At 41.7% G+C, this 12,927-nt stretch overlaps 3 protein-coding genes across 3 annotated transcripts; all 3 read left to right on the forward strand.

The window, feature by feature from the left end:
• The first annotated feature begins 579 nt into the window (after positions 1-579).
• On the forward strand, positions 580-3,356 carry LOC148900029 (uncharacterized). The gene is made up of 2 exons (XM_088991669.1): positions 580-939; positions 1,653-3,356. Exons 1-2 carry the CDS (start codon positions 813-815, stop codon positions 2,780-2,782), a joined length of 1,257 nt encoding a protein of 418 aa, XP_088847795.1. The 5' UTR covers positions 580-812; the 3' UTR covers positions 2,783-3,356.
• Positions 3,357-4,327: 971 nt separating this feature from the next.
• LOC148900030 (uncharacterized) lies at positions 4,328-8,295 on the forward strand. Its single transcript, XM_088991702.1, has 2 exons — positions 4,328-4,507; positions 6,160-8,295. Exon 2 carries the CDS (start codon positions 6,189-6,191, stop codon positions 7,293-7,295), a length of 1,107 nt encoding a protein of 368 aa, XP_088847828.1. The 5' UTR covers positions 4,328-4,507; positions 6,160-6,188; the 3' UTR covers positions 7,296-8,295.
• A 1,607-nt stretch (positions 8,296-9,902) lies between these two features.
• LOC148900031 (uncharacterized) lies at positions 9,903-12,919 on the forward strand. The gene is made up of 2 exons (XM_088991703.1): positions 9,903-10,143; positions 10,895-12,919. Exons 1-2 carry the CDS (start codon positions 9,951-9,953, stop codon positions 11,800-11,802), a joined length of 1,101 nt encoding a protein of 366 aa, XP_088847829.1. The 5' UTR covers positions 9,903-9,950; the 3' UTR covers positions 11,803-12,919.
• The last annotated feature ends 8 nt before the right edge of the window (positions 12,920-12,927 follow it).

Genomic DNA, 12,927 nt, shown 5'->3' on the forward strand with positions numbered 1-12,927 from the left:
CAGATAGTACTAAATATATAAAACTATCAGGAAAGGTCACAGAGTTTAGGCTATCGAGTATGCCCCAAAACGACCAATTGTAATGTCACTTGATGGTAAATAACCTAAAACAAAATTCCACAGTGCGTAACGTGTTTAGGAGTAACGTGTTTGAAAGCCATGGTCGAACTGGAATCAGAATCAGAATCAGAATCATCTTTATTGCCAAGTATGTAGAACACACAAGGAATTTGTTTCCGGTAGAACACGCTGCACTAGTATCGTTGTCAAAAAAAACTGCTAAGTGGCACTATACAGTTCCATTTTGGCTACTGTTGAAAGAGTGTCATTACATGTCATTTTGTATTCGAATTTAAAATCAAATAATAAATATAGTCCACTAGTGTTACAGAAAATATAATTAAAATGCATTCCAAATACAGTATAATAGGTATTATGAAAAAAATATCTATATATTCCAGTTCCTCTTGCAAACTGTTCGTAAACATTCCCTCTGTGGTTCCGGAACCATTTCGTGACGTCATGTGACTTGCGCCAATCACATCTGGGGTAGTACAAAATCATTTCCGGGATGTCGCAATTTGTCCTCCGAATAGTTTGCAGCGTTTTCCCGACGACTGGCAACTGTATTGTATTATTTCGGTCATCCAGGAAGCATGATTCGAGAGATCATTGATGGGTTGTTTGTGTCTGGGCAAATTCGCTTCCCTGCATGTTTTTAGCTTAGTTTGTTAGCCGATAACAAGGAGGCGTTTGATTTTGTTTGTTTGTTTCCACACGTCGCTCAGTAAAGTCGTGAATATCGCGTGAAAATGTGTGCAAAAAGTGTCGACGACAAATACAAAGAGGAACTTTCCGGGATAAAAGAGACGAACGAGCCACCACGTCATCTACTGGACGCTGTTTTCAAGAAGCCTCAAATGTTATTAAACAAAACAGGTTTGTTCACTTTGACCACTTGTTTTTTTTACCATTTTATACGTTGAAACATTTTTGAAATGTTGATATCTGTATTTTAATTACAGAGAAGTCACAGAGCTGCTCTACTTAATAATAATAATACATTTCATTTATAGGCGCTTTTCAAAACTCTCAAAGACACTTTACAGTCACGGGATATTTTTTCTGCGGGTGAGCAGTGGCAGCCACACGCGCCAGAGTTCACTCAACACAAAAGTAACAAAGTAAAACAAAAAAAAAACTAGATAGCAAATAGCTAGCTAGCCAGATAGCTGGAGAGCAAGATAAATAAATCAAGAAAAATGTCACACATTCAAGGCCGTTGTAAAAAAAAAAAAAAAGGTTTGCCCAATGCTACCGTAAAAATATTGTATTTACAGATTTATATGAATATGTACAGACAACTCTATTCTGCACATTTGGCGGGAATATTATTGAGTTTTGTGATTCTGTGACACTACCAAGAACACAGCGATAGGCTAATCAATGTACATATTGTCTATTTCAACATGTAAAAAATAGTTATTATTATTTTAATAGTATTGTGTAAAATGCTCACTTGACCCTTATACAGTGATTGGAATTTCCCCCAATAAACATTGCCAAAAACATATATGCATAATGCACAACATCAGGCTCACCACACACTGAACAAATCTTGAAATTACTTTGAATTTTCTTGTGTCCTACAGACGCCACTGAAGGAGCTCTTCATCTTCAGATGCGGGAGCCAGAGACCCGAGATGTGAAGGAGGAAGTGGAGGAAGCTGAGATCACCATGTTTCCATTGACTGTCATTGTGAAGAGTGAAGGTGATGATGATGATGACGAAGAAGCCGACAGAGAAAACCGTGAAAGTCCACAGGCAAACAACCTCTTAGCCCCTCTATCAGAAGTGGACGACATGTCTTCACACTCCGCTGACACCGATGAGGAGGAGGATGATGATGATGATTCTCAAGGTGATAAGACATGTCACGCGGACAAGAAGCCGGTGTACTGCACGCAGTGTGGGAAAACCTTTAGTTCCAAGTGGAATCTGAAAGTTCACCTGAGGAGTCATCAAGGGGAGAAACCTTTCACCTGCTCCGAATGCGGAAAAAGATTTACGAATAAGGGGAATTTGACCGTGCACACAAGAATACACAATGGGGAAAAACCATTTTCCTGCTCGGTGTGTGGCCTGAGAGTCACCCAAAAGAGCGGTTTAACCACTCATATGAGAATACACACTGGGGAGAAACCTTATACCTGTTCCGTGTGCGGGAAAAGCTTCTCCATCAAGGGCCATTTAAGAAGGCACACCAGGACACATACTGGAGAGAGGCCCTTTGTCTGCTTGGTTTGTGGCAAAAGGTTCTCCATCAAGGGACATTTAAGAACTCACACCAACATACACACGGGGGAAAAACCTTTTGCCTGCTCCATCTGCGGCTTCAGTTTCATTGAGCGCTACAAATTGGTCAAACACATGAGAACACACTCTGGAGAAAAACCATTTTCCTGCCTGGTTTGTGGGAAAACATTCTCCGCTAAGACCAGTTTAGTGCGGCACGCAAGAGTCCATAATGGAGGCAAACGTGTCACCTGCTCGGTGTGCAAGTTGCATTTTAGCAACCGGTCTGGATTGATTGAGCACAAGAGAACGCACACCGGAGAGAAGCACTTTTGCTGCTCGGTGTGTGGTCAAAGATTCACTCAGAGAGTGCACTTGACGTCCCACACGAGAATACACACCGGCGAGAAACCGTTCGGCTGCGGCGTGTGCAAAAGAACGTTCTCTCGGAAGGATCAGGTGAAGAGACACAAGTGCGCTGGTTAAAAGGGCAGTGGCCAATGAGGCTCTGGGGAAACGGACGAAAACTATCCATCCATCCATTGTCTGCCGCTTATCCGGGGTCGGGTCACGGAGGCAGCAGCTTCAGTAGGGAAGCCCAGACTTCCCTCTCCCCGCCACTTCTTCCACGTGTTCACGTGCAGGTCAGGACGAGGGATAATGAAGAATTCATGAACGATATCAACACTTTGTCACTTTTCAGAGGCCTTTTATTCCAAAATAAAACATTAGATCTGTATCGGGGTGATCTGATTGGATAGCTGAGGTGCTCTGGTTTTCCTCGGTGTTAATATGGTCGAAAGATAACGAAGACTTTTCCACTTACAAGTTTTTAAAAATTGACGAAAGATATCACTATCTTGTCACTTTTCAAAGGCATTTTATTCCAAAATAAAACATTAGATCTATATCAGAGTGGTCTGATTGGATAGTTGAGTTGATGTAGTTTCCTTTTGTGTTAATCCGGTCGAGGGATAACAAGGAATTTTCCATTGAGAAGTTTTTAAAAAAAGACAAAAAAAAAATCAACATTTTGTCACTTCTCAGAGGCCTTTATTTCCAAAATAAAACATTAGATATGTATCAGGGTGGTCTGGTTGGATAGCTCGGGTGCTGTTGTTTCCCCCGAGTTTCAATCCGATTGAGGAATAAAGAATTTTCCATTTAGACGTTTTTAAAAATTGACAAAAAAAGAATATGTCAGCATGCACTCAACTATGACAACTAATGTTTTATATCTTCACTTGAGAACGCTTATTGGCACTGTTTTGAGAGTTCTTATTCTTACTAGGTGAACGTTATCCTTACCTGACAGCCAAGAAACCGCTTGTTTTACATATTTTCGTGTTTGTTTTCATCCAAACCACTGCTGGGCATGCACTTATGGTCTGGCTTTTATTTTGAAGGTGGCCCACGCCGCTCGCTGGCCGCAGACTACAGTAATGTACAGTGTGGTCAATCGAAGTGGCGGCTCACTTGACTTCGATTTTACGAGAAGAGCCTGGCTTGACCTCAGTGAAGACTCGATTTAGCATTTCTACGGCGAATCCGTTTGAACAAACCAGGTACCTAAATTATAATTTCATGAGGAGATCACAGATATCAGGCTAGCGAGTTTAGCTAGCTATCGACGTAGATTGACGTAGCATTTCTACGGCGATTCAACTTGGACAAACCAGGTACTAATATTAGAATAATTGGAACGTAACACTGTTAATAGGATGTCGAGCAATGCCGCACCACGACCAATTATTATGGCAAATGGTGGGATATAAGATAACATCATATTCCAAAGTAACGTAAATGTAAGGGCTGGTCGAACAGTGATTTTTTTTCTTCCTAATTTAAAATCGAATAATGATTGTAGTCTACCAGTATTGGAGAGAAAATATAATTAAAATGTAATTACAAATTGAATTGGAATTACAAAGAATAACATTTATTACAATTCATCATAGCGTTGTAATAAGCATTCCCTCTGCAGTTCCGGGACGAATCTGTGACGTCATTAATTTGGGCCAATCACATTTGGAGAGGTACACAATCATTTCCGGGGTGACGCGTTTGTCCTCCACAACCTTTCCGTCCTTTTCCCGATGAGTGGCAACTGTTAAGTCACATTTCCGTCATCCACGAATCACGATTCGACACATGACGACCCACCAGTAGATTGGAAGACTCGGAAATCATTGATCGATTGTTTGTATCTGGGTAAGTTTGTTTCGCTGCATTTTAAAGCTTCTTGAGCTTTTTTTTTTCATTAGCTTAGCTTGTTCGCCGCTAGCAAGGAGGCGTTTTTTTGGGCTAAGTAGTGTAAAGTGTTGTGAATATGACATAAAGATGTGTACGAAAAGTGCCAACGACGAACACAGAGAGTAACTTTTTGGAATAAAAGAGATGAACGAGCCACAACGTCATCAACTGAACGCTGTTTTCAAGAAGCCTCAAATGTTATTGCACAAAACAGGCGTGTGCACTTCCTAATCTCACGTTGTATTTCTTTTTCCTATTTTATATGTCGAAACGTTTTTGAGTGTTTCTCTCTGAAAATTCTATCTATTTCAGTTACTTCCGGGTTGAGTGAACGCTGGCGCTTGTGGCTGCCGCTGATCACCCACATTAAAACTTGTGACTGTAAAGTGACCTTGAGAGTTTTGAAAGGCGCTTATAAATGAAATGTATTATTATTATTATTATTATTTAGTAGTATTATGATTCTAAATACAATGTATTATTATTAGTAGCTATCTATTATCTAGCTAGTTGAATGTGCTAAGTAGTATAGTGTAAAGCGAGCTGGCTATTAGCTATATAGCTCTCTAGTTAGCTAACCATCTATTAACTATGTCCTTGAAAGTTTTGAATGGCGCTAATAAATACAATGTATTATTATTAGTAGCTATCTATTATCTACCTAGTTGAATGTGCTATGTAGTATAATGTCAAGCTAGCTAGCTATTAGCGATGTCATTGAGAGTTTAGAAAGGCGCTTATAGATACAATGTATGTGTTTTTGAATGGGTGGGATGTCGGTGCCATTTGACTGTCATTGCTGGACAGCCATTGTGATTTTTTTGCGTCTGTAATGGGCAGCATTTTCACAGCCCCGTTTTGTTCAGCGGAAAGGTCGCAGCTTGGAATTGAAGCGGATTTATTTTGGACCGGAGATGTGTGAGAATCTCTTTTTGTCAATGGATGCTACAGCTTCATGTTTGCTTTCAACATTTAGTTTGTAGTAGACGTTCACGTTCCATCATGACGTCCCTGATCCACTGATCCATTTTTTGCGGGTGAGATGCGGCAGCCACACGCACCAGCATTCACTTAACCCGGAAGTAACTGAAATAGATAGAAAGCTATCTAGCTAGCGAATAGATACAGTAATAAAAATACATTTGATTTCTAAACGCCTTTCAAAACTCTCAAGGACACTTTACAGTCACAGGATATTTTTTCTGCGGGTGAGCAGCGGCAGCCACATGCACCAGCGTTCACTCAACCCGGAAGTAACTCAAATGGATAGAAATCTAACTAGCTAATAGATATAATAATCATACATTTCATTTCTAAACGCCTTTCAAAACTCTCAAGGACACTTTACAGTCACAGGATATTTTTTCTGCGGGTGAGCAGCGGCAGTCACACGCGCCAGCGTTCAAGTAACGTCTCTTCCTGGGCAAAAAAACCTGAATCCGGTCATGTGGTCCCGGTCATTCTTCTTGACACCCACACGTGTGTTGTCACTTTCCACAGGATTGGCGCTAGCGGTAAACTGAGGGTGCTAACTTTGAACATGAGGGTCACCACGCAAGACTCAACCGAGCAAATGTTGACGTTTCTTTGAATTTTCTTGTGTCCCACAGACGCCACCGAAGGAGCTCATCATCTTGAGATGCGGGAGCCGGAGATCCTTGCTGTGAAAGAGGAAGAGGAGGAAGCTGAGATCACCAAGCTTCCATTGACTGTCATTGTGAAGAGTGAAGGTGATGATTATAACAAAGAAGGCGACAGAGAAAACGTTGAAACACCACGGGCAGACAAACCCTTAGTCCCACTATCAGAAGTAGACGACGCGTCTTCAGACTCCCCTAAGGAGGAGGAGAAAGATGAGGATGAAGATTCCGACAGTGATAAGACATGTCGCGCAAACAAGAAGCGCGTGAAATGCATGCAGTGTGCGAAAACCTTTAGTTCCAAGGGGAATTTGAAGGCTCACCTGAGGTGTCATAAAGAAGACAAACCTTTCACCTGCTCCGAATGCGGGAAAAGTTTTAGGCATAAGGGCAATTTGAACTTGCACACAAAAATACACACTGGAGAGAAACCTTTTACCTGCGGCGTTTGTGGGAAAAGCTTCTCCTGCAAAGGTCATTTAGAAAGGCACGCCATGACACATACTGGAGAGAAACCCTTTGTCTGCTTGATTTGTGGCAAAAGGTTCTCCATCAAGGGACATTTGAGAACGCACACTAACATACACACGGGCGAAAAACCTTTTGCCTGCACCATCTGCGGCTTCAGTTTCATCGAGCGCTCCAAATTGGTCAAACACATGAGAACACACTCTGGAGAAAAACCCTTTCCCTGCCTGGTTTGTGGGAAAATGTTCTCCGCTAAGACCAGTTTAGCGCGGCACACAAAAGTCCATAATAGGGAGGACCCCGTCGCCTGCTTGGTGTGCAAGTTAAATTTCAGCGACCCCTCGTTCTCAGACTCGCACATGACAATGCACACTGGGGAAAAATCTTACGCCTGCTGCGATTGTGGGAAAAGTTTCTCTCTCCTCTTCAATATGGTCAGACACCAAAGAATACACACCGGAGATGACTTTAGGTGCTTGCTGTGTGATCAAAGATTCACTCATCGAGGCAACTTGACGTCCCACATGAGAATACACACTGGCGAGAAGCCGTTTGCCTGCAGCGTGTGCGAGAGAACGTTCTCTCGGAAGTATCAGGTGAAGAGACACATTTGCGCTGGTGAGGGCAGCGGCCAGTGAGGTGACGTAGTCTCCCCCAAGCGTGTCCAAATTGTAAATATTCAATGTTCTTTCAAAACACAAGATCGCTTTGTATCTGCACAGTGCCAGCTGTTAGCTTCCGTTTGATGATTTGGGCATGCGCGTGCTACGGGTCATTCCAGGAACCGAATGTCAAGCGTTAGCATCGTTGATGAAAAAGTTTCTTCGGCCGTCATCTGTACTTCTTTGAAGGTGTCGGACGTTTCGCTTCTTGTCCAAGAGGCTTCGTCAGCGAACTAAAATCATTTGCTGGTAGTTTTGGCCCCATATATATCCCTACTGTCCAGACGTGGCGGTGCCAGACTCTGCTATGATCGGTCCCTGCTCTCAGGTTGCGGGGAGCAGAGGGTTTGAAAGGGGAGTAAAAGAAGCTATTTTCATAAAACAGCAAAACTCTTCACTAAATCGCCATGGTGGGTTGAGGTTCAATTTGGATCATTCCTACAACCGACCTCTTAGGCAACATAGGCTTAGTTATGCTGATGGGGTGATACCAGAGCCTACCTAATACCTATTTGAGTTACCTCCGGGTTGAGTAAACGTTGGTGCGTGTGGCTGCCGCTGCTAACCCGCAGAAAAAATATCCTGTGACTGTAATGTGTCCTTGAGAGTTTTGAAAGGTGCTTATAAATGAAATGTATTATTATTATTGTATTGGCTAGCTAGCTAGCTTTCTATCTGTTTGAGTTACTTCCGGGTTGAGTGAACGCTGGCGCATATTGCTGCCGCTGCTCACCCGCGGAAAAAAATATCCTGTGACTATAAAGTGTCCTTGAGAGTTTTGATAGGCGCTTATAAATGTTATGATTATTATTATGAATGGAGCGATCAGGCCAGTCGTAGACCCCATACTCGGGCAGGGCAATAGAAGTAATCAGTGTAGCCGCAGGGAGGAGTCCTCTGCTCCCCCAAACCTGAGAGCGGGGACCGATCATAGCAGAGTCTGGCACCGCCACGTCTGGACTGTAGATATATATATATATATATATATATATATATATATATATATATATATATATATATATATATATATATATATATATATATATATATATATATATAGGGCCAAAACTACCAGCAAAAGATTTTATTTCGCTGACGAAGCATCTTGGATAAGAAGCGAAACGTCCGACACGTTCAAATTTGTACAGATGACGGCTGAAGAAACCTTCTCATCGATGGATCACTCCTGTACGGCTGAGAGCTTACACAGACGTTAGCATCGTTGTTATCATTGTCTTGTAATCTGATGGAGAAAAAGCACAAAAAAGGGTGAAATCTAAAAGAAAACGACAGTCGTGAGGAATATTCGCAAGCATTTGCAGGAGTTAGACTTAGCTAAAAAAAAAGGGTGAAAATGATGTTTGAAAATGACACAAGTTTGTAATTTGAGTTTGTTACTCGCTAATTTTTGTCAACTCATCGCAACGTCTGTTTGATGTGCATATTTGACCTTACGAACAATGTTTTACAATTTGTTGTACTTTTTAAACAAGTTTGATGATTAAATGTTTGATTGGTTGCAAAATACTTCTGCTTGCTTTTCTTAACCCCGGACAAAACCCACACATGAATGTCAACAGCATACAAAGCCCTGACCGAGAAAGCGACACACAATGCATTTTGGGTACTTTGTTTGGTCTATAAACTTCGTGTTGATCCGTGTTGATGGCGAAATAAAACACATAAATAACGCAATAGTGAATCGTTGTGTGTTGCACCAAAACTACTATTTGATTCTAGTTGACACAAATTCCCAGCAGACAAATGAGGCCATTTCCAACAGAGCTTGGGCGCCATCTTGTGCATTTTCTGGGACGCTACATTGGATTCCGAGAGAGAGAGATCCTTGCCTTTTCACCTCATCAGCATAACTAAGCCTATGTGGTAACGATCTCAGAAGTGTGTTGTAAGCACGATCCAAATTAAACCTCACGCCACCATGGTTATTTAATGAAGGCTTTTGCTGTTTTATGAAAATAGCTTCTTTTACTCCCCTTTCAAACCATCTATTTTCTTTCGCTACAAGCAAAATTTTAGTTCGCTGACGAAGCTTTTCGGATAACAAACGAAACGTCCGACACCTTCAAAAGAAGTACAGGCTGAAGAAACCTTTTCATCTGTAAGGCAGACGCTGCTATGCGTCAAACTGTCCTATATCCATGCCGATAATTCCTCTGCGAAGAATGTTATTACCGCACAGAGAAGCCGATGAAGGCCTTTCGAATAGCTCCATTGCTGTGTATCAAACTACAGTGATACTTTGGCTTACGGACTTAATTAGTTCTCAGACAGAGTGCGTAAGGCGAAAAGTGTGTATCCCAAAAATTAATTTCCAATAGGAAACATTTAAAATGAGAATAATCCGTTCGCAGGGCCCCATAAAACATAATTTTCTACGCCTTAAAACTACACAAAATACACCTTATTTTATGTATAATAAATGTGCTATTGTATTATAATTAAATAAATAAACTACATTGTATAATAAAGTCGTTTTATTGACCTTTGTGCTGCAGCTGCAGGGGGCAGTCATACTAGCGGATTTGTGATCGTAGAAGAAGACCACGAATAACACCAGGAAATCAAACCACGCGTTCGACACGTCGTTCCGATTATCGCGTGAAAACCAAAATGTGTAAAGTGGAGATGCTGAGAACTTTGTTGAATCAACGACTAACTGCGGCCGTCGAGGAAGTATTTGGAGAGATTGAAAGAACGATAGCCGAGTACGCGGAGGAACTTTGCCGCACGAAGAGGGAGAACGAGAGACAACGTCAACTGCTGGATGCCGTTTTCAAGCCTCACGTGGTCTTACAAAAAACAGGTTTGTTTCTTTATAATAATTCATTTTATTTCTAAGCGCCTTTCAAAACTCTCAAGGACACTTCAGAGTCACGGGATAAGCACTTTTTTAGTTTGTTTTTTTTGTGTGCGAGTGTGCAGCGGCAGGAAAGAAAAGTAAAAAAATACAGGAGCTTCTGGAAAGGCAGCCACTCACGTGACGCCATCTCGAAGTAATAAAAAACAACACAAACCAAAGAATTTGGAATAACTATGCACTTTTTTCATTTAACAACATTGAGCTGTACATTGACAAGAAAAAGAGAGAGTTATGAGGCCCTTAAAAGTTGGTTTCTGAAAAAAAAAATCTGTCATGTTTATACCACAGTGAGATGTAAAAAAATCTAATCGAATCTATTAGTGGCAAAAATGGATAAAACATTTTCTCATTTAATTTGGCTATCTGGCTAGCTATCTAATAGCTATCTACTAGCTGGCTACTAGCTATCTTTTAGCTATCTGGGTAGCTATCTAATAGCTATCTATTAGCTAGCTAGCTTTCTATTTCTATTTCCGGGTTGAGTGAAGGCTGGCGCGTGTGCTAGCCGCTGCTCACCTACAGAAAAACTCATCCTGTGACTGTAAAGTGATCTTGAGAGTTTTGAAAGGCGCTTATAAATGAAATGTATTATTATTGTTGTTGTTGTTGTTGTTGTTGTGTGGTATTCTGAATAATTCCAAACTTGACTGTGACCGAGCCGAACCATGTGACTTTGCCTTCTTCTGTCCCGCAGACGTCACCGATGGCTTTCTTCTTCAGCCCAAAGACGTGAAAGAGGAGGTGGAACCAGAACAATCCCGCTTGAAAAAGGAAATGGAGGACGCCCGGATGGGTCACGAAGGAGAGCAGCGCGTTAGGTTTGAGGGCGTAGAGATCGACATGTCGCCCGTGACGAAGAGTGAAAGTGATGAAAAAGAAGGTGAAGGAGACACGGATGAAGGCCCGGAAATCCAGCATATTTTAGCTTCGCTGTCGAGCATCGAGGACGCAACAGCGCCCCCGCACGACCCGATCAGAAGTGATTTGAACAAGCCTGAGCAATCCTCGGAAAGTGAGGAAATTTCCCGTGTACACGTGAGAGTTCACAAAGAAGAAAAAGAATTTGAATGCGCAGATCGTGGCCAAAGCTTCCAAGAGAAAAGCGCTTTAATGCATCGCGACGAAGAAAAGCCTTCGGCGTGCGGCCCGCGAATAAGTCAAAGGTCACAGTTGAGCGCGCCCGTGAGGACGCACAGCGGGGTGAAGCCGTTCACCTGCTTCTTCTGCAACGGACGATTCTCTCTTCAGGCCGATTTGACCAAACACGTGATGTTACACTCGGGAGAGAAACCTTATTCCTGCTGTTGCTGCCAGGAACGCTTTCACACCCGTTCCAGATTTCTTTCCCACGTGAGAACGCACACCCGGAAGAACAGCTCCACGCTCGGCACGGGGAAACGTTTCCTCTGCTCGGTGTGCGGCAAGATTCTAACGCGAAATTCGAATTTGGAGAGACACATGAGAAGGCACACGGGTGAAAAAGTGCTAAGTTGCAGCGCGTGCGGCCACCGCTTTGCTTACAAGTATCAGCTGGACAAGCACGTGTGTGCGGGAGTGAGCCGTCAAATTGAAGCGGTCTGGAAAAAAAAGGACGACTTTTGACATTGATATTATTTTCAAGCAAATTACAGTGACGCCTCGGTTTACGAACCCCTTGGCTTACGAACTTTTTGTTTTACGAACGTTAAATTTATGAAACTTTTACTTTGGCGTACAAACTATTTTTCGGGATACACACAGAGCTGCCACGATGAGTGATGTGTCGTTTGCGAACGAGCCCGTTCTCCTCACAACAAAATGGCAGCCGACTGATTTTGTCCTCTATTCCCCGCCCCCAGTCTTCGGTTAAAGCCACGTGATTGGTCAAGAACTCAACAGTGAGGGGAGGTGGTTTTAAGATTAAAGAGACAGGCAGGCGACAGAGAGAGAGTGACAAAATGGATAGAAAACAATGACATTTGGACTCGTTTCAGCTTTGATAGTTCAAAGGCAGAGTGTAGACTGCAAGGTTAAAATTCCCATCAATCAGGCTCCACAAATAACCCGCACAAGCCATCTGTACACTTGATGCAAAAAATCTATCAACCCGGCTAAAGAGAACACAATTGATGAGGAACAAGGTAAAATTATGGCAGAGAAAGCACCTACAAGGGATGGTGAAAGAAGAAGGCTACGTTCCTCATCAAGTGTTTAATGCTGATAAAACGGGCCACTCCATTCCATCAAGTCATCAACGACCATCACAATGGTAAATAAAACCACTTTATTATACGGTACGGTTTATTTCTTTAATTATAATACCATAGCACATTTATGATACATAAAATAATGTATATTTTGTGTAGTTTTAAGGCTTAGAAAAGTAGAATATTATATTTTATGGGGACCTGGGAACGAATTATTGTCATTTTAATGGTTTCTTAAGGGAAATTAATTTTTTTGCATACACACTTTTCGCCTTACACACTCTGTCTGGGAACCAATTAAGTTCGTAAGCCAAGGTATCACTGTATTTTCAAGCAAATTATATTCAAAATATTGAGTTTGTGTTATTCTTGTTTTATCCCCTGCATGTGAAGCCATTTTTTTTTTTACATTTTTGGAGTTAATTGTTGCTATGGGTATTGAAAATATGTTCATGTAAAATACACCAAATATGTTATCAGACTATATTTGTTGTATTTACACTGCTATTTGGAAATTTGTAAAATAAAAAGTATAAGAAAA

This window comes from Hippocampus bargibanti, linkage group LG03 (assembly GCF_051943395.1).
Source record: "Hippocampus bargibanti isolate YZ-2025 linkage group LG03, ASM5194339v1, whole genome shotgun sequence".
Classification (NCBI taxonomy): domain Eukaryota; kingdom Metazoa; phylum Chordata; class Actinopteri; order Syngnathiformes; family Syngnathidae; genus Hippocampus; species Hippocampus bargibanti.